The sequence below is a fragment of the Oncorhynchus nerka genome, linkage group LG23, assembly GCF_034236695.1.
Source record: "Oncorhynchus nerka isolate Pitt River linkage group LG23, Oner_Uvic_2.0, whole genome shotgun sequence".
Lineage (NCBI taxonomy): Eukaryota > Metazoa > Chordata > Actinopteri > Salmoniformes > Salmonidae > Oncorhynchus > Oncorhynchus nerka.
Window position 1 is genome coordinate 26,333,465 of NC_088418.1, and position 25,842 is coordinate 26,359,306.

The 25,842-nt window shown below is 43.6% G+C and overlaps 1 protein-coding gene across 1 annotated transcript; it reads left to right on the top strand.

Moving 5' to 3' along the window:
• LOC115106602 (ubiquitin carboxyl-terminal hydrolase 31-like) lies at positions 1-25,842 on the top strand. Its single transcript, XM_029629488.2, has 16 exons — positions 1-1,463; positions 8,663-8,800; positions 9,257-9,345; positions 9,607-9,699; positions 9,951-10,086; positions 13,496-13,643; positions 14,086-14,269; positions 14,455-14,566; positions 14,653-14,747; positions 15,003-15,080; positions 15,333-15,462; positions 15,558-15,677; positions 15,987-16,212; positions 17,880-18,038; positions 20,473-20,625; positions 20,950-25,842. Exons 1-16 carry the CDS (start codon positions 915-917, stop codon positions 22,530-22,532), a joined length of 3,993 nt encoding a protein of 1,330 aa, XP_029485348.1. The 5' UTR covers positions 1-914; the 3' UTR covers positions 22,533-25,842.

Below are 25,842 nucleotides of genomic sequence, written 5' to 3' on the forward strand. Positions count from 1 at the left end.
TGAAGACGGGAGAAGCGGCCTTGCGATGAATCAGAATTAACAGGGAAATAAGCAATCACAGGATGAGATATTGCTTTAAACTTGGCGACGGAGGTATCGAACGATGTTCATTTTACGGCGCTTATACGATGGATAGTATTATACCGAATGGAGGGAGCGGTGGACTATGCTTCCCTCCGGGCTTCTTTCTAGGGGCTTTTCAGTTTAAGAGCGCTTCTGCAAGCGCTTCCACGGTATGGGCGATTTAGTGAAGACATCCACGAGTCTATAAACATCAGCAATACAATCGTTTTGGGCAATATCGTGGAATATTTATGTTCTTAAAGATTCTAGAATAGGATTATATAGGTGGAGCTGCGGTTTATTTAATAAAACATGAGCACCGCTCGGTACACTGTGGTCCCAATATATGGGTTGATGTATTGCTGTTGATGTTCGAGTATTGTGAGTCGCTGATTTTCTAATGAACGCGGATCATTTTGGGCATCCTAAATGTTACACCTGCATGGCATGACCCTACATGGATAGACTACGAGAACATTAACATTTGCTCGTGCATGGAGACCCTCTAGGCTACCTAATTTAGAGTGGCATGATAGCATCTCCCCATGGAGAATATTTATGCAACCCGACGCAGTGTTTTAATTGAGATAAGAGACATGTCATGGGTCTTTTGTTCAGGCTATAGGCTGCTGGTGATAAGACCCTCAAATGCTCCACCTTTCCTCCAAAAATAGTGTTTTATAGCCTACTACTGTCATCATCAGTGAGGAACATAAATAACATCAATAATTATTATCACTGTGGTTCGCTTTTGTCATTGGACAGACTGATCCAATTATTGTCCAGAGGTGCTCTCTCTCTCTCTCTCTAGTAAGATTTAAATATTGAGAAACCCCTACCCGACTGTGACCATGTCGAAAGCTGCCACTAAAGAGAAAAAATCATTCAGCAAGAAGCTCTTCCGAAGGGGCTCAGTGCGCTCTGTGGGGAGCTTTATGAACAGAGTTCTCAGGACTCTGTCGACTTTGTCCCATTTCGGCAACGAGGAGCATCAAGATGAAGACAAGGACGATGCAAGTTCCATCCCGGCCACCACTGGCGGCTCTGTCCCCTCCGACGACAGTGACTGTGGCGGGTTCCTGTTTGGGGACAAGGTCCCCGGAGTTGCCGGACTCAAGAACCATGGCAACACCTGTTTCATGAACGCTATCTTGCAATGTCTGAGCAACACGGAGCTATTTGCTGAATATCTAGCATTGGAACAATACCGTGGAGAGGACAACAGTCACGGTACTAATGACAAATCGACTGAATTGAATAAACCGAAGTCAACCAACGGTGTCTGTATTCAAAGAAAGGGACACCAGCAGGAGTCAGGTGAAGTCACCGAGCAACTTTCTGGACTCGTCCGCGCTCTGTGGACGTTTGAGTACACCCCACAACACAGCCGCGAGTTCAAGGTATGTGGATGCACGCCCTGGCAACTGAATTGTATTTGATCGCTGTCTATTGTTTGATGGAAATGGGATTAATCCTATGGATTATAAACTGCGACGGGCGCACACTTGAAAGCCATTCGAATAGTTGGCATGCAATGCAGTACGTGACTAACATGCACCTGCCAACCGTTACAATGTAACCGCACAAATGCAACTGATTGTTTCATTGGTTCGTTCTGTCATGGTGTTACTTCGTTGCAGAATCTCGCGCCAGTTTCATAAATACAGTAAACCCAATCTACTGGTTGTCTGTGGGGCTTGAACGTGTCAAGACAAACTACTGTAGACCTACTATTGATTCATTCAAAGTGACTGTCATCAGCAGAATCATATAATGTGTAGTTGATGAGTATGCGTGTGTTAGAGCAGGTAGGCTAGGTGTGTTTGAGAAGAGCTGGATAAGAAAAGCTGCACACTCAGTCCAGCAGAATGGCAGCCTGTGACCCACGTGACTACCTAGTGAGGAATACATCCAGAGCTGGTGTCTGCCAGACTAGTAGAATGGTTGGCCAATCCTTTATTAGTGCATAGGCCTCGGGTGCTTTGCAGTTCAGGAGATATACACACGATTTACTTCTGATGGATATCTGAATGTTGAGAGCACACTCAGAAAGTATTCGTGCCTCTTGATTTATTCCACATTTTGTTGTGTTACAGCCTAATGTCTCACCAATCAACACACAGTACCCTATGATGACAGTCAAAATATTATATCATCGTTTTGATGTCTTCACTATTATTCTACAATGCAGAAAATAGTCAAAATAAAGAAAAACCCCTGAATGAGTAGGAGTGTCCAAATTTTTGACTGGTACTGTATATACTGAAATATCACATTTACATAAGTATTCAGACCCTTTACTCAGTACATTGTTGAAGCACATTTGGCAGCGATTACAGCCTCAAATCTTCTTGGGTATGACACTACAAGCTTGGCACACCTGTATTTGGGGAGTTTCTCCCATCCTTCTCTGTAGATCCTCTCAAGCTCTACCAGGTTGGATGGGGGGCTTCGCTGCACAACTATTTTCAGGTCTATCTAGAGATGCTTGATTGGGTTCCAAGTCCGGGCTCTGGCTGGGACACTCAGAGACCTATCCCAAAGCCAATCCTGCATTGTTTTGGCTGTGTGCTTAGGGTCTTGTTCTGTTGGAAAGTGAACCTTCTTCCCAGTCTGAGGTCCTGAGCACTCTGGAGCAGGTTTTCATCAAGGATCTCTCTGTACTTTGCTCGGTTAATCTTTCCTTCAATCCTGACTAGTCTCCCAGTCCCTGCCACTGTAAAACATCCCCACAGCATGACTCTGCCACCCACCATGCTTCACTGTAGGGATGGTGCCAGGTTTCCTCCACATGTGACGCTTGGCATTCAGGCCAAAGAGTTAAAACTTGATTTCATCAGACCAGAAAATCTTGTTTCTTATGGTCTAAGAGTCCTTTAGGTGCCATTTGACAAACTCCTGCATTGGCAAACTCCTGCTGTCATGTGCCTTTTACTCATGAGTGGATTCCGTCTGGCCACTACCATAAAGGCCAGATTGGTGGAGGGCTGCAGAGATGGTTGTTCTTCTGGAAGTTTCTCCCACCTCCACAGGGGAACTCTGGATCTCTGTCAGAGTGTCCATCAGTTTGGCCGGGCGGCCAGCTCTAGAAAGAGTCATGGTGGTTCCAAAATCCTTCCATTTAACAATGATAGAGGCCACTGTGTTCCTGGGGACCTTCAATGTGCAGAACGTTTTTAGTACCCTTCCCCAGATCTATGCCTCGACACAATCCTGTCTCGGAGCTCTACGGACAATTCTTTCAACCTCATGGATTGGTTTTTCTCAGACATGCACTGTCAACTGTGGAACCTTATATAAGCAGGTTCTGTGCCTTTACAAATCATGTCCAATCAATTGAATTTACCACAGGTGGACTCCAATCTCCAGGATGACCAATGGAAACAGGAATTTCAATTTTGAGTGTCATAGCAAAGGGTGTGAATAGTTATGGAAATAAGGTATCTGCTTTTTATTTTTAATACATTTGCAAACATTTCTAAAAACATGTTTTCGCTTAGTCATTATGGGGTGTTGTGTGTAGATTGATGAGGACATGTGTTTTATTTAATCCATTTTAGAATAAGGCTGTAATGTAACCAAATGTGGAAAAAGTCAAGGGAACACTTTCCCGAATGCACTGTAAGGTCACACAGTTGACAGTGCATGTCAGAGCAGAAACTATACCATGAAGTCCAAGGAACTGTCCATAGATCCACAAGATAGAATTGTGATGAGGCATATATCTGGGGTAGGGTATAAAACCATTTCTAGAGTGTTGAATGTTTTCAAGTGCACAATTGGTAAATGGAAGAAATGTGGACTACCCAGACTCTGCCTAGACCTGGCCGTCTGACCAAACTGAGCAACAGGGCAAGAAGGACCTTGGTCAGAGAGTTGACCAAGAACCAAATGACCACTCTGACAGAACTGCAGAGTTCCTTGGATGAGATGGGAGAACCTGCTAGAAGGACGACAGTCTCTACAGAACTTCAGCAATCTGGGCTTTATGGGAGAGTGTCCAGACGGAAGCCACTTCCTGAGAAAAAGGTGCACTCCTGGAGTTGGCAAAATTACAGGTGAACGACTCTGAGATCATAAGGCAAAAGATTCTCTGGTCTGATGAGACAAGAATGGAACTCTTTGGCTCAAATGCAAAGTGCTATGTCTGGAGAAAACCAGGCACAGCTCATCACCCATATAACACCATCCCTACCTACCATGACACGTGGTGGTGATAGCCTCATGCTATGGGGCTGCTTTACAGCGGCAGGGACTGGGAGACTGGTAAGGATAGAAGGAACAATGAATAGAGCCAAATACAGGAAAATCCTTGATGAAAACCTGCTTCGGAGTGCATGTGACCTCAGACTGAGGAGAAGATTTACATTCCAACAGGACAATGACCCCAAGCATACAGCCAACGCAATGCTGGAATGGCTTCAGAACAAGAACGTGAAAGCCTTTGAATGGCCCAGTCAAAACGCAGGCTCAAATCCCATTGAAAATCCGTGGAAATACTTGTAATAGAGCTTGGGAAAATCTGCAAGGAAGAATGGGAGAAAATCCCCAAATCCAGATGTGCAAAGCTGATACAGGCATACCCAAGACGACTTAAAGGTGCTTCTACAAAGTATTTACTCAAAGCAAAGAGGTGTGAATAATTATGTAAATGAGATATTTCTGTATTTCATTTTCAACACATTTGCTAAAACTTTGTCATTATGGGGTATTATGTGTAGATGTGTGGGGGGGGGGAAATATATATGAATCCAGGCTGTAACAGAACAAAATGTGGAATAAGTCAAGGGGTATGGATACCTTCTGAAGGCACTGTACACGTCCGTCAGAGCCACAGGGTCTAACAAACAAGACGAATGAAAGAGGAAGAACCACCCAAAACATGAATTGTTAATACATGAATGATCAATAGTTACATGCTTTATTTATTTAACTAGGCAAGTCGGTTACGAAGAAATTCTTATTTTCAACGACGGCCTAGGAACAGTGGGTTAACTGGCCTAGGAACAGTGGGTTAACTGGCCTAGGAACAGTGGGTTAACTGGCCTAGGAACAGTGGGTTAACTGGCCTAGGAACAGTGGGTTAACTGGCCTAGGAACAGTGGGGTTAACTGGCCTAGGAACAGTGGGTTAACTGGCCTAGGAACAGTGGGGTTAACTGGCCTAGGAACAGTGGGGTTAACTGGCCTAGGAACAGTGGGGTTAACTGGCCTAGGAACAGTGGGGTTAACTGGCCTAGGAACAGTGGGGTTAACTGGCCTAGGAACAGTGGGTTAACTGCCTTGTTCAGGGGCAGAATGACAGATTTTTTACCTCGTCAGCTCGGGGATTCGATCCTGAAACCTTTCGGTTACTAGTCCAACACTCTAAACATTAGGCTACCTGCCGCCCTTACATGTAAACCTATATCGAATATGTTCGCAGACATCTATATAAGTCCATGAGGGATGAGCCAATCATAACAAAAAGTGTACTCTCTGTTTCCTGGTGATGAATGGTACAGTAGGCTATTGACACACAACACGTTTTATATTATATCACCAGGAACCAAAGCGTCCACTTTTTTTTGTATGATTGGCTTTTCACGAATTGACTTGTTACATAGATATCTGCGAACAGATTCATTATTTTGATATAGGCTTACATTTAACTATTGATCACTCGTGTATTAACGTGTCAATTTCAATTAGAGCCTACTGTACCATTCTCTTGATTCATCAAATCAATTAGCAACAACCTCCAAGTAGACTAGCAGTGGCAGATAGTATGAATGGATGGGACTCGAGAGCAGTGAATCTGACCTATCCGTCGGATCTCCCTAATCAGACATCTCCCTAATCAGACATCTCCCTAATCAGACATCTCCCTAATCAGACATCTCCCTAATCAGACAGATTTACAGGGTTTAGTTGAGAATGGCAAAAACTCAAATCAATCACATTTCTTTTATAAAGCCCTTTTCATATCAGCTGTTGTCACAAAGTGCTGTACAGAAAGCCAGTCTAAAACCACAAACAGCAAGCAATGCAGATGCAGAAGCACAGTAGCTAGGAAAAACTCCCTAGAAAGGCAGGAGTCTAGGAAGAAACCTAGAGAGGAACCAGGGTCCGTGAGAACAGCAAATTCGGAAACAACGGAGCACGCCAAGGCAACACACCCGGTGAAATCAAGTCAGGGTTCCACAGATTCCAGACTTTCTGAAGAGCAGAGATGTTGTGTTCCTGTGGAGTTTTCGATGGACATTGAAATGTGTAGCAGCATCTGAATCTACCAGCTTGTGTCCCAGCAGATTAGCCTGGTCAGCTGTCTTAATGTTGTCTCCCCTTAGGAAGCTCAGGTTACCCTCTCATCATCAGCACCAGAATTCCTTTCAAAGTCACTCACTAAAGATTTCTCTGTGAACCTCCATTTCTTTGCACCAGGGATTTTCTTTCTGTCTATTTCGGGTCTTATAACTACATGTCCTGCTTTACCGGTTCAAAGTAAATATTGGAGGGGAATTGAATTGAACAGGTCCATCCAGCAACACACTGCTTATTCCTGACAATGTTTCTATTTCGGTCCATTTTTCTCCCTTGGTTGTCAGCCAGAGAACAAACTGTCTTATTCTATATAGATTATTCACTCTGGAGTGTAGAGCCACGGTCATATTTATGAAGTTGGCTGTGTTTACACAGGCAGCCCAATTCTGATATATTTTCCACTAATTTGTCTTTTGACTCATCAGATCAGCTCTGAAAAAGATCTGATGTGAAGAGATCTGATCCGAATGGCTGCGTCTACAAATGCAGCCATTCAGATCAGATCTTTTCACATCAGATTAGATTTTTTCAGAGGCTCCTTCACTAGATACATTGGACTCTTTTAAAATATGCCCGCTATTTATGGAGAAAAAGTGTGTTTTTATGTTTTGTATTGATTGATTCAGCTACATTTGATCTCCATAACTCAGCACTTACTATCAGTCCCAACCTTCATCAGTTAAATGTTTGGGTAATTGTGCTTTAATTGGTATCGGCTCAGTTTTTCACGGCAGGTCACTTCACAGGTCTACCTGGTTAGTTCATTGAGTAAAGCCGCAGTATAAAACAGTTGTGTTCAGAATGTCTGAATGGTTGGTTTTAGCACCTTTGAACTGCCAAGCTGTTTCGTTTGTCTTATTTTGCACAATAAATTAAGTATTTTACACAGTTTCATAATCCGTGTACTTTTTTAAGCCATTAAGTGGACAAGGCGATGGCCGGCATTGTCACAATATCTCTGAGCTGGGTTGTTGAGTAAAGCGCTAAAAAGTACAGTATACCGAGCTCCTCTTACACCTAATTTCTTCATGATTTTCCCAGTTTGCGTCATCAAGTTTCTTGGTAACCAAATAGCCATATTTTACTGGAGCTAACTTGAGTTTCCACCATTGACAGTAGAAGGTATAGACCCTTTTCAAATCACGACCATGTTGAATTGAATATGAGGCTGAGCAGACAGAATAGCTGCTGTCTGAGGCCACATTGAGAACAAAACTTGAGAGCACTTACAACTCATTAACGAGACATGAACGATAGATACACAAGGGGATAGCCCTATCCGTTTTCCTGTACATCGACTGCCCGATCGAGCGATAACTTGTCTATCTCCACTGTCATTGACTAATTAGGCCATTATACAAATGTAATTGTTTAATTACATATCATCAGTAGTTTACCTGGCTGCATTATACAGCAAGTACTATAGGCAGATTATGCAGATGCCTTTCCAGGACTCAACAGCACTCAACCTCCATTTTACCTTGCCGTTTTTCTGGTTAGATATTTTACTGTGGCACACAATGTTACAGTATACGTACAGTAAACATCCTACACCTACTCTACAGTTCTCTTTTAGTATGCACACCGAGGCTTTGGGTTGAGTGCTTGGTCTTTCATGACATCATGCTTTGCATAAAGTGCTGGGGCTGCAGTGCTAATGGTTTCAAACGGAGGGTTTCCCTGTGGGTTTTTACTGGGAGGAACAGCGCTCGGCGTTCTGGTTGCATCGTTGCCCTCGTGTGACATTTGATAGCCAGTGACCAGAGGTGACTACACCTGGCCTGGAGGGATGGCTCTGTCGCCACACACGGAGGTGTCCTCAATGAACTAAGTCTGTCTCTCACCAGGTTATTAAAGTTTTATTTCTTCAGGGTTTCTCGTCACAATGTTACAATAGAAACTGTACTGTCCAACATAGAGAAAGGAGCATGTTGTTACATTTTCAAAAAAAATAACTAGGCAAGTCAGTTAAGAACAACTTCTTATTTTTCAATGACGGCCTAGGAACAGTGGGTTAACTGCCTTGTTCAGGGGCAGAACGACAGATTTGTACCTTGTCAGCTCGGGGATTTTGAACTTGCAGCTACTAGCACAACACTCTAACCACTGGGCTACCCTGTCAATGCCTTTTCCAACCAACACTTCGGTTTGCTTCGACTCCTGCTCCACGGCCATGTCTCAATTTGAAGACGGACCAATCGAAACACAAACATAAATTATCTGTTTAATGCCTCACATTAACTTGTGACCTCACTTTTACCATTCGTCTTTGAACTTGTGTTTTTTTTTCTTCCCAGAACGTTGTGTCGAAGAGTGCCCTGCAGTTCCGGGGCAACGCCCAGCACGATGCTCAGGAGTTCCTCCTGTGGCTCTTGGACAGAGTTCACGAGGACCTCAACAACATCGTCCTGCCCAGCAGCAGACCCCCCAGGAAGGTAACCAACTTTACTTGGGCATGCGTACGTCCGTTACATCAGTTGCAAGTTGGGGATTATAACTCAGACCGTTGAATGATATTAGATATAGCCTATAGCCATGTCTGGTAGCATCGCTGCCAACTGTACTGGTTCTGAAGCTTCGAGACTGTGGATTGGTACCTTTCTGTACTGAACAGACAGCATTGTTTCTCCTCCAACTGTATCGTCTAGGCTGTATCCCCTTTACTGCATTTCCCTTGTTGTATCTCCCTTAACTGTCAATTACCTGATTGTGTTTACTTTGTTTTATTTTTTTTTATCTCGTGTTACTCTATTCGGGCGTTAATGTTGGCTGTTAAATATCTATCTCCTGACTAACTGCTGTGTTACTATATGTCGTCTCTCCTGACTAACTGCTGTGTTACTATATGTCGTCTCTCCTGACTGTCGTCTGTCTGCTCGCTGTCTCTGTAGCCTCCGTTGGAGGAAGAAAATGTCCCCGAAGGATCCTCATTACCAGCAGCTGGCTCTTTCGTACAAGAGCTATTTCAGGCTCAATACAGGTGAGTCACTCCTCAAAGTAATCCCCTGATTGACACCCCACTGCACTCAGAATATAGTTACGATAGATTCGACACGTACTGTTGATAGGGCAGATCCTAACACAAGGGAGCTAGCCAGTTTTCGAATGCTAATTTGACGACTAACGTTTGCCTCGCTGTGATTGTAGCTTTCACATAGACACAGGCGGTGTGCACCGTCAAACGTTACAGCGGTTTGAAGTGAATATGTTCTTCTTTTTTTTTTTGTCTCCACACAAATAGGTCCTCCCTGACTTGCCCTCACTGCCAGAAACAGAGCAACACCTTTGACCCTTTCCTCTGCATCTCACTGCCCATCCCGGTACCGCACACTCGGTAAGGCGATATCGAATATCCTAATAAGGCAATATCTGACACACAAACAGTATACCCCACTACAAATTACACAAAGACCCGGGTCTTGTTCTGCTCTATTTGATCTCCACTTACAACTGGGTGCCTAACTTGGCAGTGATACACGGAAGGATGCCAGAGACAAACCACAAACAGTGTAGAAGCATGATGAGATGATGGTGTTCCTTGATGCGTGGGTAAGAGAACTCAATTGTCCTGTGTGTCCCTCCCAGGCCCCTGTATGTGACGGTGGTGTACCAGGGAAAGTGTTCCCACTGTATGAGAGTGGGTGTGGCTGTGCCTCTCTCCAGCACTGTGTCCAGACTGAGAAGCGCTGTGGCCCAGGAGACCAAAATACCCTCAGAACAGGTACCAAGTCTTTGGTGCCTTTGAAATCGAGCCTCAAAGTGTAAACATGTATACAGATGAACGGTTAAGAGACAAGTGAAACTGTCAGCAATGATTGAAAATGCCCACCCTACTAAAAAGCCATCTTCAGCACTATTCAAACTGAAACATAAAATGTCAACACTATTAAATTCAAAACTCGAGGCACTGAGTAGGTACTTAAGTGATAGTCATGCTCATTCATTATCAAAGTAGGTGTTTGTTTTTTAGGTTCAGCCAATGATAGGGACTCAAGGCCCTTGTGAGCATCTTCATTACAGAGAAATCTATTGTCTCAGCCTTCAACAATCCACTGTTTGTGTTTGATGTGTCCCCTAGAGTCATGATGGGAGGCTCAGATCATGTGATATTGTTTGCTCATCCTATTTAATATGGTCAACTACTCTGTATAAATCCCCAGTTACTGTGTAATAATTAAGGTGTGTTAATCAATCTTATGAATCTTATATGATTTTCATATGAATAAACCACACACCTCATACCTAGCTATGTTGACTTCTCAGTATGAAATTGATTCCCGAGTTGAAAAATGGCAGATTTGGGCACTGATAAACGCAGTAACATGCTATGCATGACGTCAGAGCTCTGGCTCTGCGATTCACAATGCCGCATGGGTTTTGACTGACAGACGTTCTGAACTTGAGCACCTCTCACGTCAAAAAGTTTCCCCCATCCCTCCCGCTAATTGGGCAACTTTTGTAAATGTTTTGTTGTCTGGGAAAAGTGAGGGAAATGCTGTAAATGAAAAGGACTCTGTGTTTTTTGAAAGATGAGACCTTGAGGATTATAATAAATACCGCTTTGATGTCACACAAGCAAGCCAAATACCTGTGAGTCGAAATGTGCACTTCGCATTTTCAAATCATAAGAGTCATGTCAGAATCGGATCAAATCCAATTTTATTTTGTCACATGCTCCGAATACAACGGGTGTAGACATAACCATGAAATGCTTGCTTACGAGCCCTTCCCAACAATGCAGAGTCATTCAAAAAAAATATGAACACAAGAGGAATAAAATACACAATATACAGTGTCAGCGTTTATGATCACTATGTTTGATGTACAGTTACAAGATGAAATGGCGTCATACCCTGGGTTGTTCTGAACAGAATGAGTCTGTTTGTCTATTGTGAAGACAATTTGCCGCAGCACACGCACCTGAATGCACTGGACGCCTTTCTAGGCTCACCAAAATTATGATCTGTTTCCCTAAATTGCATTGTGGAAAAATGAACACTTTAATGTCGTTGTTTAAAACTTAGCTAGTCATGTTCGCAATAGAACAAGCTTTCAAATGATGCCCACCTGACCCAGATAGCGATTTATAATGGATCGTTAATTGTCTAATTGCAGGGTTGTGTTCCAAACTTAACAGCTACAAGTGGGCTTGCTCTAGTTCCTCAACGGCACAGCTAGGATAGCTCAAAACAGCACCTTATGTACTGAACAAAAATATAAACGCAACATGTAAAGTGTTGGTCCCATGTTTCTTGAGCTGAAAGAAAAGATCCCAGAAATGTTCCATATGCACAAAAATATATTTTTTTACATCCCTGTTAGTGAGCATTTCTTCTTATCCAGGATAATCCATCCACCTGACAGGTGTGGCATATCAAGAAGCTGATATAAAGGCTTGTGCTGGGGACAATAAAAGGCAACTCTAAAATGTGCAGTTTTGTCACACAGCACAATGCCACAGATATATCAAGTTTTGAGGGAGTGTGGAATTGGCATGCTGACTGCAGGAATATCCATCCGAGCTGTTGCCAGAGAATGTAATGTTAATTTCTCTACCATAAGCCGCCTCCAACGTCATTTTAGAAAATGTGGCAATACGTCAGAGCGGCCTCACAACCGCACACCACATGTAACCACGCCAGTCCAGGACCTCCACATCCGGCTTCTTCACCTGCGGGATCGTCTGAGACCAGAGACCCGGACAGCTGATGAAACTGGGGGTTTGCACAAATAAATAATTTCTCCACAAACTGTCAGAAACCATCTCAGGGAAGCTCATCTGCGTGTTTATCGTTCTCACCATGGTCTTGACCTGAATGAAATGAGTTCAGTGTCGTAATCAACGTCAGTGGGCAAATGCTCAGCTTTGATGGCCACCGGCATGCTGGAGAAGTGTGATCTTCATGGATGAATCCCGGTTTCAACTGTACCGGCAGATGTTAGACAGCGTTTATGGCAATGTGTGGGTGAGCGATTTTCTGATGTCAACGTTGTGAACAAAGTGCCCCATGATGGCAGTGGGGTTATGGTATGGGCAGGCAGAAGCTACGGAGAACGAACATAATTGCATTTTATCGATGGCAAATTGAATGCACAGAGATACAGTGACGAGGTACTGAGGCCCATTGTCGTGCCACTCATCCTCCGCCATCACCTCATGTTTCAGCATGACAATGCACGGCCCCATGTCGCAAGGATCTGTACACAATTCCTGGAAGCTAAAAATGTCCCAGTTCTTTTATGGCCTGCATACTCTCCAGACATTTCACCCGTTGAGCATGTTTGGAATGCTCTGGATCGACGTGTACATCAACATGATCCAGTTCCTGCCAATATCCAGCAACTTCGTACAGCCATTGAAGAGGAGTGGGACAACATTCCACAGGCCACAGTCAACAGCCTGATCAACTATGCGAAGGAGATGTCTCACTGCATGAGGCAAATGGTGGTCCACACCCCTACCTTTTTTAAGGTATCTGTGACCAACAGATGCATGCACATCTGTATTCCCAGTCATGTGAAATCCATAGATTAGGGCCTAATGAATTTATTTCAATTGACTGATTTCCTTATATGAACTGGAACTCAGTAAAATCTTTGAAATTATTGCATTTGGGTTTTATATTTTTGTTCAATGTAGTAACTGGAGACACCAGTTAGTCCTCTCACTCAAACCCTTTTCGTTTTTTTCCTTATGTTCCACCGACCCAAAATGTTTAGCATGTTACTGAATATATCCAGAATATTTTCCGATTTCATTATGAGCAAATGCGGCAAAAAGTACAGTAAATGTAAAATGCACATAAAATCAACAGTGTAATGTTTGGATTCCGTCTTGTGTCAGGTGAACTGTTGTGTCCTCACCTTTGGTCTAATAATTGTCCCATGATCACCTACATGTTCCCTTTCAATTGCTACCATGGTGACTCACATGCTTTTCATATTTCTTCTGTAAGAAACATTTCAATTTAGCCCTATCCATATAGGCCAGTTCCCACAAGTGTAAAGGTTTAAACCTTTGTGGGACCTTCCTCGATGGAGGACAAAATGTTACTGGAGGCTCAAATCTTAATATAATTAATTGAATGAGATTAACCCCATCTCTGTTAATGATCCATGTGTGTTGGCAGATTGTCCTTACTGAAATGTACTCCGATGGCTTTCACCGCTCCTTCTGTGACGACGATGACGACCTTGAGATCATTCAAGAGAGCGACTCCATATTTGCCTTTGAAACACCGGAGTTGTTTAGACCAGAGCAGATCCGGTCTCAGCGAGGTTTGACTTCATGTTATGATTCCCCGTAAATCAGTTTAGCTCTGGGCCGGATTAGGGAGGTAAGAGTCTAGATTAGATTACAAATGGATTTAGCAATTGGATTTAATAGGAAATCATGTTAAATCTGGATGTGATTACCTATGTTCACCCTCACTGCATATGCGTGTACAGTATCTTTTTGGACCCCAAAAATTGATAGCCCAATAAGAATTGGGTATACAGATATGCGTCCCTATGCCAGAATCCAACATATTGCGCAGGTTAACAGCCTTATTCAACAAATTTGCATCTCACTGACCTGTAGCTTTGATCTTTGTTTCATTAACCCCTTAGGATAATGTGACCGCAACCGCAGCTTGGGGGTAGTTTCGATTTAGAACTCAAAAGTTTGTTCATATCGTGCTGTGTATACATTTACAGTATATACGGTAATGTGTTGCAGGAAGTCCCCATGCTAATCTGAATCAGAACAACTTGAAGTATGGGACAGACAACAACAGGCTACAGGTGTCGACAAAAATGGAAGAGTCAGTGACTCCCCCTCCGAGCCCCAATAAGACCAGCGTGGCTGACAAGATCATTCTGCTGGTGTGTAACAGAGCCTGCGCTGGACAGCAGGGACGCAGGTACACAAAGCAACTCCTCAAGATTTCAACATGAAACATTGCAGTTTAATGTGGCGAAGCAAAGTAGCACCAGGAAAATAAGGAACTCAAGGAACATGTTCATACAGTGGAGACAAACTAATTTGATGTAGTTATGGTGGATGTGGGAAAATCGTGTTCTTCACCCTTGTCTATGACGATTCTAGGTTTGGCCATCCGTTTGTGCTGTATCTGGAGCGGAATGTCACCTGGGACGTTCTGCAGAAGGAGATCCTGGAGAAGATGCGTCACCTTTTGCGTCCTGGGGTCTTTGTCCAGGTAGGTGCAGGTTGTCCACACACAGACACTCATTCAACACAGGCACACACGTACACGATGTAACTAAACGTATTGCTGTCCCTCAGGTTGGGCCCTTCAGTTTGCGTGTAGTGGGGGTGGTTGGAATCACGTATCTCTTACCTCAAGAGGAGCAACCACTGTGCCACCCCTCTGTGGAGAGGTAATGTCACCCAGCGCCACCAGAGGGCGCTTGTCTCTCACTGATAGAGGACAGGTAGTAAGAGTTAAGTTTAGCAAGGGTTCAACCTTTCAGTGGGTTTAGCCTTTTGTTTAACCCTTCTGTGGTTTTTCACACGTGCTAAACCGTCTGGGTTGTTGTTCCACATGTAGCGTACCCTGTTTTCCACATTGAGCTGTCATAGGGCTCAAAGATAACATTGCATTGGTTTCCTATTTATCCAATGTTTGTCTGCAGAGCGTACAAATCTTGTGGGCCAGGAGGCCCCCCACATGTCAAGATTGTGGTGGAATGGGACAAAGAGACAAAAGACTAGTAAGTGTAATGAGACAAAAAAAACACTATGCTGTTTAGCATTGACTGGCAGTCACTCATACGGTGAGAAAAATAGTTTTGCTCTTTGAAGAGAATGCGAATGTGAATTCAAAGCAATAGTTGTGACTGAGGTGTCAGACGTTTCCCTAGTTTCTGTTTGTCAACACAATTCGATAGACCTTTCATGGTTTCCTTTGAAGCTTGTTGTGCGACCTCTGTGTGAACTGTGCATTTTGTTGTGTCTGATTGCAGTCTGTTCAAACGCACCGAGGACGAGTACATCCCAGATGCTGAGAGTGTACGTCAACAGAAAGACGGACATCTGCAGCCTCAGACGTGCTCCCTCGCCCAGTGCTTTCAGCTCTACACCAAAGAGGAACAGGTACGTGTGTGTGTGTGTGTGTGTGTGTGTGTGTGTGTGTGTGTGTGTGTGTGTGTGTGTGTGTTTGTTTGAGAGCTCCGCTCTGTGTGTTTCAGCTTGCTCCAGATGATGCCTGGCGCTGCCCACACTGCAAGCAGCTACAGCAGGGCAGCATCAAGTTGAGCCTCTGGACCCTGCCTGACATCCTCATACTGCACCTCAAACGCTTCAGACAGGTACAGTACACTACAGACCACCACACTATACGTCAACATCATTCATACCACTACATAATCAAAGTGGATAAGCTCAGTTAGCCTTATATTACCCCAGGAATAAACTCAAAATAGTATTTAATTCAAAGTACACGTGTATAGATCGTATTACTAGTGTATGTCAACATTAATATTATGTTAATTCTTACAAGCTCAGTCGGCATTATAAACTCAACCAATCTGCATTAGCATAGTAATAAGCATTCCACCCTCAACCAACATCATCAAATTTGTTGCTGTTGTGCGTGTGTGTGTATGGTGTCTTCTTAGGACGGAGACCGGAGGATGAAGATGCAGAACATGGTGAAGTTTCCTCTGATCGGGATGGACATGGCGCCCCATATGGTCAAGCGGAGCCAGAGCAGCTGGAGCCTGCCCTCGCACTGGTCACCATGGAGACGACCTTACGGGATGGGCCGCGACCCAGAGGACTACCTGTATGACCTGTACGCTGTGTGTAACCACCACGGGACAATGGCGGGAGGTCATTACACAGGTTAGCAAACAACACACGTATGGACACACACTCTAATATGTTCCTGCAGCAGTAGGGCTATAAATTAACAGGGTTGCTGACTCAAATCCCAATGGGGTTACAATGCTGTTCTGCCCTTGAGAAAGCCACTTACTCCATGTACAGTACCAGTCAAAAATTTGGACACACCTACTCATTCAAGGGTTTTTCTATGTTTCTACATTGTAGAATAATATTGAAGACATCAAAACTATGAAATAACACATATGGAATCATGTGGTAACCAAAAAAGTGTTAAACAAACCAATATACATTTTAGATTTTAGAATATTCAAAGTAGCCACCTTTTGCATTGATGACAGCTTTGCACACACTTGGCATTCTCTCAACCAGCTTCACCTGGAATGATTTTCCAAAAGTCTTGAAGGAGTTCCCACATATGCTGAGCACTTGTTGGATGCTTTTCCTTCATTCTGCTGTCCAACTCAACCCAAACCATCTCAATTGGGTTGATCACTCTCCTTCTTGGTCAAATAGCCAAAGAAGATAGTCCCACTAAGCACAAACCAGATGGGATGGCATATCGCAGCAGCCATGCTGGTTAAGTGTGCCTTGAATTCTAAATAAATCACAGTGTCACCAGCAAAGCACCACCATACCATCACACCTCCTCCTCCATGATTCACGGTGGGAACCACATATGCGGAGATCACCGGTTCACCTACTCTGCGTCTCACAAAGACACTGCGGTTGGAATCAAAAATCTCAAATTTGGACTCATCAGACCAAAGGACAGATTTCCACCGGTCTAATGTCCAATGCTCGTGTTTCTTGGCCCAAGCAAGTCTCTTCTTATTATTGGTGTCCTTTAGAAGTGGTTTTCTGTGCAGCAATTCAACCACGAATGCCTGATTCACGCAGTCTCTTCTGAACAGTTGATGTTGAGATATGTATGTTACTTGAACTCTGTGAAGCATTTATTTGGGCAGCAATCTGAGGTCCAGTTAACTCTAATGAATTTATCCTCTGCAGCAGAGGTAACTCTGGGTCTTCCTTTCCTGTGGTGGTCCTCATGAGAGCCAGTTTCATCATAGTGCTTGATGGTTTTTGCGACTGCACTTGAAGAGACTTTCAAAGTTCTTGAAATTTTACACATTGGCTAATCTTCAGGTCTTAAAGACATGATGGACTGTTGTTTCTCTTTGCTTATTTGAGCTGTTCTTGCCAAAATATGGACTTGGTCTTTTACCAAATAGGGCTATCTTCTGTATACCACAGCTACCTTGTCACAACACATCTGATTGGCTAAAAATCATTAAGAAGGGGAAAAAATCCTCAAATGAACTTTTAACAAGGCACACCTGTTAATTGAAATGCATTCCAGGTGACTACCTCATGAAGCTGGTTGAGAGAATGCCAAGAGTGTGCAAAGCTGTGTATCTTGATTTGTTTAACACTTTTTTGATTACTACATGATTCCATATGTGTTATTTTATCGTTTTTAAAAAGCCCTTTAATGAGTAGATGTGTCCAAACCTTTGACTGGCACTGTATGTCTATCGAAATGTGATTGGCATCGATATCCCTGCTCTTTTTTTAGAAACTTAAAATCATTCCAATCCACTGAATTATCCAGGTGACATGATAATTGACTCTTTATCCCATCCTTATTATGTTCTCTTCTGCAGCTCACTGTAAAAACTCCATCGATGGCATGTGGTACTGCTTTGATGACAGCGATGTCCAAGCCATATCTGACGATGACGTCTGCAAGCAGAACGCCTACATACTGTTTTATCAAAGACGGGCCACCATCCCATCATGGTCTGCTAACAGCTCCGTTGCAGGTAAGAATATATGCATTTGTTATTTTTAAAAAAAACGATTTAATTCATGATTCAAATAAAATAAAATTGTATTTGTCACGAATACAACCAGTGTAGACCTTACAGTGAAATGCTTACTTACAAGCCCTAACCAACAATGCAGTTTCATAATAAATTACCAAAGAATCACCGAATAAAAAATAAATAAATAAATAAAAGTAACAAATAATTAAAGAGCAACAGTAAAATAACAATAGCGAGGCTATATACAGGGGGTACCGGTACAGAGTCAATGTGTGGGGGCACCATTCCATAATTCTATGGGATGCAATGTTTTTCAAACAACAAGATTCAACAATGTCATAGATAGTACAGGGCTCCAGACTAACTTTTTCCCCTGGTGGCACTGGTGCCACTAACTTTCTTCCCCTGGTGGCACTGGTGCCACTAACTTTCTTCCCCTGGTGGCACTGGTGCCACTAACTTTCTTCCCCTGGTGGCACTGGTGTCACTAACTTTTTCACTTGTTGGCAACAACCCTTGATTTGGTCGCATCAAAAACAATGAATGGCGTCACGCAATAGAAAAATGAGTAATCATCATGTTCTTTGATAGTGCTTTATTATTAAGAAGTGTATTAAACTACTGCTAAATGCGACTAAACGGCCGTAGTCTGGAGCCATGAAGTAGAAAACCTGGGTCTCATTTGGTTTATGCCTCACATCCAATCTCCCTGTAGATGTCATGTCCTCCCCGACTGAGACACGTGATTTAAAATCATATACATATGTGCACATATAAATATTTGTATACTGTATGTCTAATATATACATTTATGATGTATATATACAGTTGAAGTCGGTAGTTTACATACACTTAGGTTGGAGTCATTAAAACCTGTTTTTCAGACACTCCACAAATTTCTTGTTAACAAACTATAGTTTTGGCAAGTTGGTTAGGACATCTACTTTGTGCATGACACAAGTACTTTTTCCAACAATTGTTTACAGACAGATTATTTCACTTATAATTCACTGTGTCACAATTCCAGTGGGTCAGAAGTTTACATACACTAAGTTGACTGTGCCTTTAAAATTATGTCATGGCTTTAGAAGCTTCTGAAAGGCTAATTGACATTATTTGAGTCAATTGGAGGTGTACCTATGGATGTATTTCAATGCCTACCTTCAAACTCACTGCCTCTTTGCTGACATCATGGGAAAATCAAAAGAAATCAGCAAAGACCTCAGAAAAACAATTGTAGACCTCCACAAGTCTGGTTCATCCTTGGGAGCAATTTCCAAATGCCTGAAGGTACCACGTTCATCTGTACGAACAATAGTACACACGTATAAACACCATGGGACCACGCAGCCGTCATACCACTCAGGAAGGAGACGCGTTCTGTCTCCTAGAGATGAACGTACTTTGGTGTGAAAAGTGCAAATCAATCCCAGAACAACAGCAAAGGACTTTGTGAAGATGCTGGAGGAAACCGGCACAAAAGTATCTATATCCACAGTAAAACGAGCCCTATATCAACATAACCTGAAAGTCCGCTCAGCAAGGAAGAAGCCACTGCTCCAAAACCGACATAAAAAAGCCAGACTACGGTTTGCAACTGCACATGGGGACAAAGATCGTACTTTTTGGAGAAATGTCCTCTGGTCTGATTATGTTCGGAGGAAAAAGGGGGAGGCTTGCAAGCCAAAGAACACCATCCCATCCGTGAAGCACGGTGGTGGCAGCATCATGTTGTGGGAGTGCTTTGCTGCAGGAGGGACTGGTGCACTTCACAAAATAGATGGCATCATGAGGCAGGAGAATTATGTGGATATATTGAAGCAACATCTCAAGACATCAGTCAGGAAGTTAAAGCTTGGTCGCAAATGGGTCTTCCAAATGGATAATGACCCCAAGAATACTTCCAAAGTTGTGGCAAAATGGCTTAAGGACAACAAAGTCAAGGTATTGGAGTGGCTAGCACAAAGCCCTGACCTCAAACCTAAAATTTGTGGGCAGAACTGAAAAATCATGTGCGAGCAAGGAGGCCTACAAACCTGACTCAGTTACACTGTGTCAGGAGGAATGGGCCAAAATTCACCCAACTTATTGTGGGAAGCTTGTGGAAGGCTACCCAAAACGTTTGACCCAAGTTAAACAATTTAAAGGCAATGCTACACTCAATTAGTATTTGGTATGTAAACTTCTGACCCACTGGGAATGCGATGAAAGAAATAAAAGCTGAAATAAATAATTGTCTCTACTATTATTCTGACATTTAACATTCCTAAAATAAAGTGGTGATCCTAACTGACCTAAGACAGGGAATTGTTATTAGGATTAAATGTCAGGAATTGTGAAAAGGAGTTTAAATGTATTTGACTAAGGTGTATGTAAACTTGCGACTTCAACTGTATACATACAGTATATGTCCTTTGTTTACTCGTCCCAGGTTCGACCAGCTCGTCTCTGTGTGAACACTGGATCAGCAGGTTGATAGGGAGTCGTCCTCCTAGCCAGGCCTCATCTGGCTCCTCCAGACGCACTTCGCTGGCCTCCCTCTCGGAGTCGGCCGAGTTCACTGGGGAACGCAGCGAAGACGATGGTGAGAAACAGCCTCTCATGCATATTTGTTAAGATTTTGTATTTCTGCTATATCAAATATGTTTGCACAATGATAGTACTTGGAACTAAAATTGATACAGAATATATTGTTACGATGACACTGCAAGCCTTATTTATACATTAGCCTACTATCAGTTGTTTTTGCAAAGCTGAACAATATGTATCATTCTGTAATATAATTATATAACATCAGACTTTACTAGCTTGAAACCCACTGATAAAAGAGGTGATGAACATGCACTCAGTCTATTACACTCCACACCAACGATTTAGTTGTACATCTCTGTCCCCTTCTGTTGAGAAGGTTTCTCTACCCGCCCGGCGGTGCGGAGTATCCAGAGACAGACCTTCTCCTCACGCTCCAACATGGCCAGCCCTCTGGCCCTCAGCGAGAACGGCTCAAAGCCCTCCTGGTCCCTCTCCACCAAGCTCCATCTGCGCTCCAACTCTCCCTCGCGCTTCTCCCTGGAGTCCCACTCCTCCTCGCCCACCCTTGAGAGGATAGGCGAGGCGGTTGATGACAAGGTCTCCACCTCCTGCTTTAGCGGCTCGGCGAAACCCGAGGTAAGGGCTGGAGGTAAGACACCCCTGGTCCTGGATGGTAATGCAGGGGCTAAAAGGCTCTTGGAGCAGGTGCACTCCAAGGCCATTCCCCAGGCTGAGCTGAGGAGCTCCAGCCCGGCAGGGGGTAACAGTAACGGGGCCACGGTCATGGAGCCAGGCAGCCCGGGTCAAGGAGCAATCGCTAAGGAGCCTAAACAACGAGGAGCAGGGGGAGAGGAGGATGCCGGGGCCAGGAGAAACTCGGCAAAGACTGTTGAGACCGAAAAGAGCCCCAAGAAGCCTTCGACCACCCCCTCCCCGTCCCCCTCCCACACCTCCTCTGCGACCCATGCATCGTCACCTTCTCGAACCCAAGCCAAGAGCGTGGCGGCCACAGTGTCCAACCCCAAAGAAAAAAGCGAGGGTGCAGTCAAAAAAACCAGCAAGACCTCCTCAGCCAAAACAGCCACCCCCACGAAAAATGAGCCGTTGCAGACCCCAGAAACACTTCACCCTGAAACAGCAAAGCAAAGGAAGGGAGGCTCCCCCAGGTCCCAGAGTTCCTCGGCACACCCGCCGAGGAAGACATCGCCTAGGGGGACGGTGGAGAGGAGCTCCGCATCAGCGAGAACTAGAGCAGCCGAGAGAAGCGCCAGTCGGGAGACGTCGCGGACCACCTCAGTGTCAGAGAGGGGGGTGAACCACGGTGGTCCCTCCTCCAGGGCCAGTGGTGTGTCCCGGGGAGGAGAAATGTGTGCCGCTGGCCGGGGCGAAGGTAGGGCGGGGCGAGGGGCGGAGAGCAGGCCTGGGGGGAGGAGCACCAGCAGCAGCTCCTCCATGACCAGCCTGCGATCGTCCAGTGTGAGCGGGGCAGCGGCCTCAGCAGCACCACCCAGGGGACCTGGTAGGAACAGCAAGACGGAGGAAAAGGGACTCAACTTCTTCAAGAGTGCCCTGAGGCAGAAAGAGACACGCAGGTCCACGGACGGGGGAAAGCCAACCACGACGGCCAAAGCAGGGACAGGCGAGGCTAAAGGCAACTCAGAAGAGGGGGCTGGGGAGGAGACTGGAGAAGGGGCAGGGAATGGAACAGCCAAGAGGGCCCAGCAGGGGAACCCAGAGGCCCAGATGATCACACCCTCGGCCAAAGACAAGGAATCCTCCAAGACGTCCAACCCAGCCAAGCACTCTATACTGTCCTCCGCCAAGTCCAAGTCTTCCGGAGCAGAGACGGGTGGAGTGGAGAAAGCCTCTGCCAATGGGAAAAAACCTCCTGAAAAGAGGTTGCCGCCATCCCGAAAGATCCCCATCAATTCTTCACGAACCACCCAGAAGTCAAAGTGAGATATCTTTGGGGGCCCAAAACAATCGCCGAAGTGAAGCTCTAAGGTGTCTCAAAGATTGAACTACATCTCCTCTTTGGGAGCGACTTTTGAAAAGCACCTCTGGCTTTTCATTGGCCCCGGGTGATTGCAAGCTGCCATACATGACAGTCTGTCCCTGTCCACTTTATTATATAGTAATGGATTGAAACAAAGCACTTTGTATGGATTGCATTGTTAATTCTTTTTTTGAAAAATGATTTTAATCAAATGGATTATTATATGAACTGCACATGTAATGACATTTTTACCTGGTTCTTTAGCGTACTTTGACAAGGTTCGTCTTGGGCCGACGTCGAAAGGAACTTGTGTAGCGAGCAAGTGCGTTTGTTAAGCAGTGTCAGGATGAGAATCCCTGTAAATCACACAATAGGTCACACATGGAATACTACTCAGTCACCAGATGTAGTTAACGAGCAGTGTTTTACATCTCTGACTTCTTTGTACTTTGAAAACTTCTGGGTCCACTTTCAAATAGTTCAAAACATTCCACACCAGGCAGAGCATCTAAATATATGGATCCATGAAACAAACACGAATACCTATCATAATCCCAGTTAATAGCTAATTTGATACAGTACAGGTCAGTATAGGACAGTACCAGTCAAAAGTTTGGACACCAACTCATTCTAGGATTTTCCTTTATTTTTTACTGTTGTCTACATTGTAGAATAATAGTGAAGACGTCAAAACTAAACTATGAAATAACATATGTCAAATCTCATATTATGAGCTATCAATGCAGGTACATTTGTAATCCCAAATTCACTGGTATTAGTTGTCCAGTACTGATAATCCCAGTTTGAGCAACTCCAATTCCAGATTTACATAATGAATAATCCCAGTTTAACAACTCTTGGTTTTCATTTTACTTAAACTCCCAGTATGATAACATAATCCCAATTTAACATTAGTGATTGTGCAACAACATTTTGCTAGCCTATGTAGGACATTATAAGTATCCAGGACTAGAGGTGTGTGTATACCTGCCAATAGCATTAAAGGGACCCATTAGAAATATACAAGGAAGGTGACATCGATCAATGATTTTGGAATGTTGGGACTATGGTTTTTCACTCTCCCTCTGGTTGTACTGATTTTGGAATAGTAGTGACATTATAGTGTGACATAATAGCCCCCCCCAGAGTGCCCTAACAACTCCACTCACCTCTGCCCCCGACTGGTGACCACTGTCACTGCGGGTGGTCAAGGCCTGACAGGGGACCACATTCAGACTGCCAGACATCTCGAAACATTCCTTAAGACGAACACAGGGTCGACGTGGAAAAAAAAGATACACTCAAGGCCATCAAAGACATTGCTAAAGTCAATACACAGGGACGTCATTATAAGATCACCATATATGGTGGTTTTGGATCCACCCTATCCTGTTCTGTTTTTCTCTGTGTCATCACAGCTTGTGCCTGTGCACATTTTTGGCTTATGCGCTACCAAGCATATTTCCCGCGTAGAATGCACTGACTTAGATTCAGAAAAGTGATCGCCGTGATGAAATGTATGACAGCAATCTTTGCATGAAATTGCTTATGCATGCATTAAACTATGCAAGCAACACTTGCTAATGTCCACACAAGTAATACTGCTACTTTTGGATGTGTATATATTTCTAACTGTATATTTTTCCAAATGCCTGCATCAGAGAGCATGTTTAGGCGTCATTCAATGCTTTATTTGCACATTTTCCTCAGAGTATAATCCTTTTTTTTTTATGAATTGTAGGTATTGCTCCTTCACCTTAAAGTAAATCAACTCACTTGCGAATGAATGATTTCTGTATTGTATTCATTTGACTCGTGTTTGATTCCAAACCATTTAAGGGACACGCTACCCCATAGACCTCTGCAACCAAACATCGAATAACTAAATATAAGAAATACATTTGGAAACAACTGGTATGATTGTGAAATGTCACTTTGTCATGGTTTTGAGAGTAGGTACTTTTCAGATGGTTTTAGTGACTGAATCCCCAACTAGTTTATATAATTCATTCATTCAAATAGCCAAAGACAATATACGAGATTATTATCAGTGGAATACTGTATGAACCTGTTATCTAAATACTGGCTGTAGCTATAATCTCCCAGATGTTCTTCAAAGTGAGATGATACAGTAAAGGATGATACAGGGGTGACCTTTATCAGCATTCTCTTTGCAACCACACTGCCTTCTGTTGCCTTGTTCAAAATCGCCCTTTCCAAGGAGTACCCTTAAAACCTCACATATACACCGAGTGTACAAAACATTAGGAACACCTTCCTAATATTGAGACGCACCTCCCTTTGCCCTCAGAACAGCCTCAATTCGTCGGGGGATGGACTCTACAAGGTGTCGAAAGCGTTCCACAGGGATGCCGGCCCATGTTGACTCCAATGCTTCCAACAGTTGTGTCAAGTTGGTGGAATGTCCATTGGGGGGTGGACCATTCTTGATACACAGGAAAGTGAAAACCCTAGCAGAGTTGCAGTTCTTGACACATTCAAACTGTTGTGCCTGGCACCTACTACCATACTCCGTTCAAAGGCACTTCAATCTTTTGTCTTGCCCATTCACCCTCTGAATGGCACACATACACAATCCATGTCTCAATTGTCTCAACACTTAAACATCCGTCTTTAACCTGTCGCCTCCCCTTCATCTACACTGATTGAAGTGGATTTAACAGGCGACATCAATAAGGGAACATAGCATTCACCTGATCAGTCTATATCACTGAAAGAGCACGTGTTCCTAATGTTTTGATGTATTTGATAGATTATATTAAATTTAATATCTGCAGATTTCAACTATTGTAAGACGTATCTTTTTTTTCAACCTCGCAATTAGCTGTTGAAATTCTGATATCTTCCCCTTCCCACCCTTGCACCAATTTCAAATGAAGAGTAGAATGGTAATGGTGATTTTAAGTAGGGAGGCTGTTTTGCTCTGGAGCACTAGCCTTGGTGGTCTACAAAACAACAGAAAAGCTTCAAATCATATCATGATTATGTTCAAGTGGAATGGGACTTCAATAGAGTAAAAGGTAAAAATGCAAGTCATTATTTATTTTTGGCAAGCGCATGAGTGTCAATTTTTAAAAAAAAACAAGTTTTTTAGTATGCACTTTTAATGACTCAATTCTAAAATATTTTTTTTCTTCATGTTTTTTAAGGATTCATTACTTCAAAGGGAGAAAGCAATGTTTGTATATGCCATTGGTTTAGCAATGCAACAACAAGAAGATGTCATATAATAAAAAAGAATTGTTAATTTTA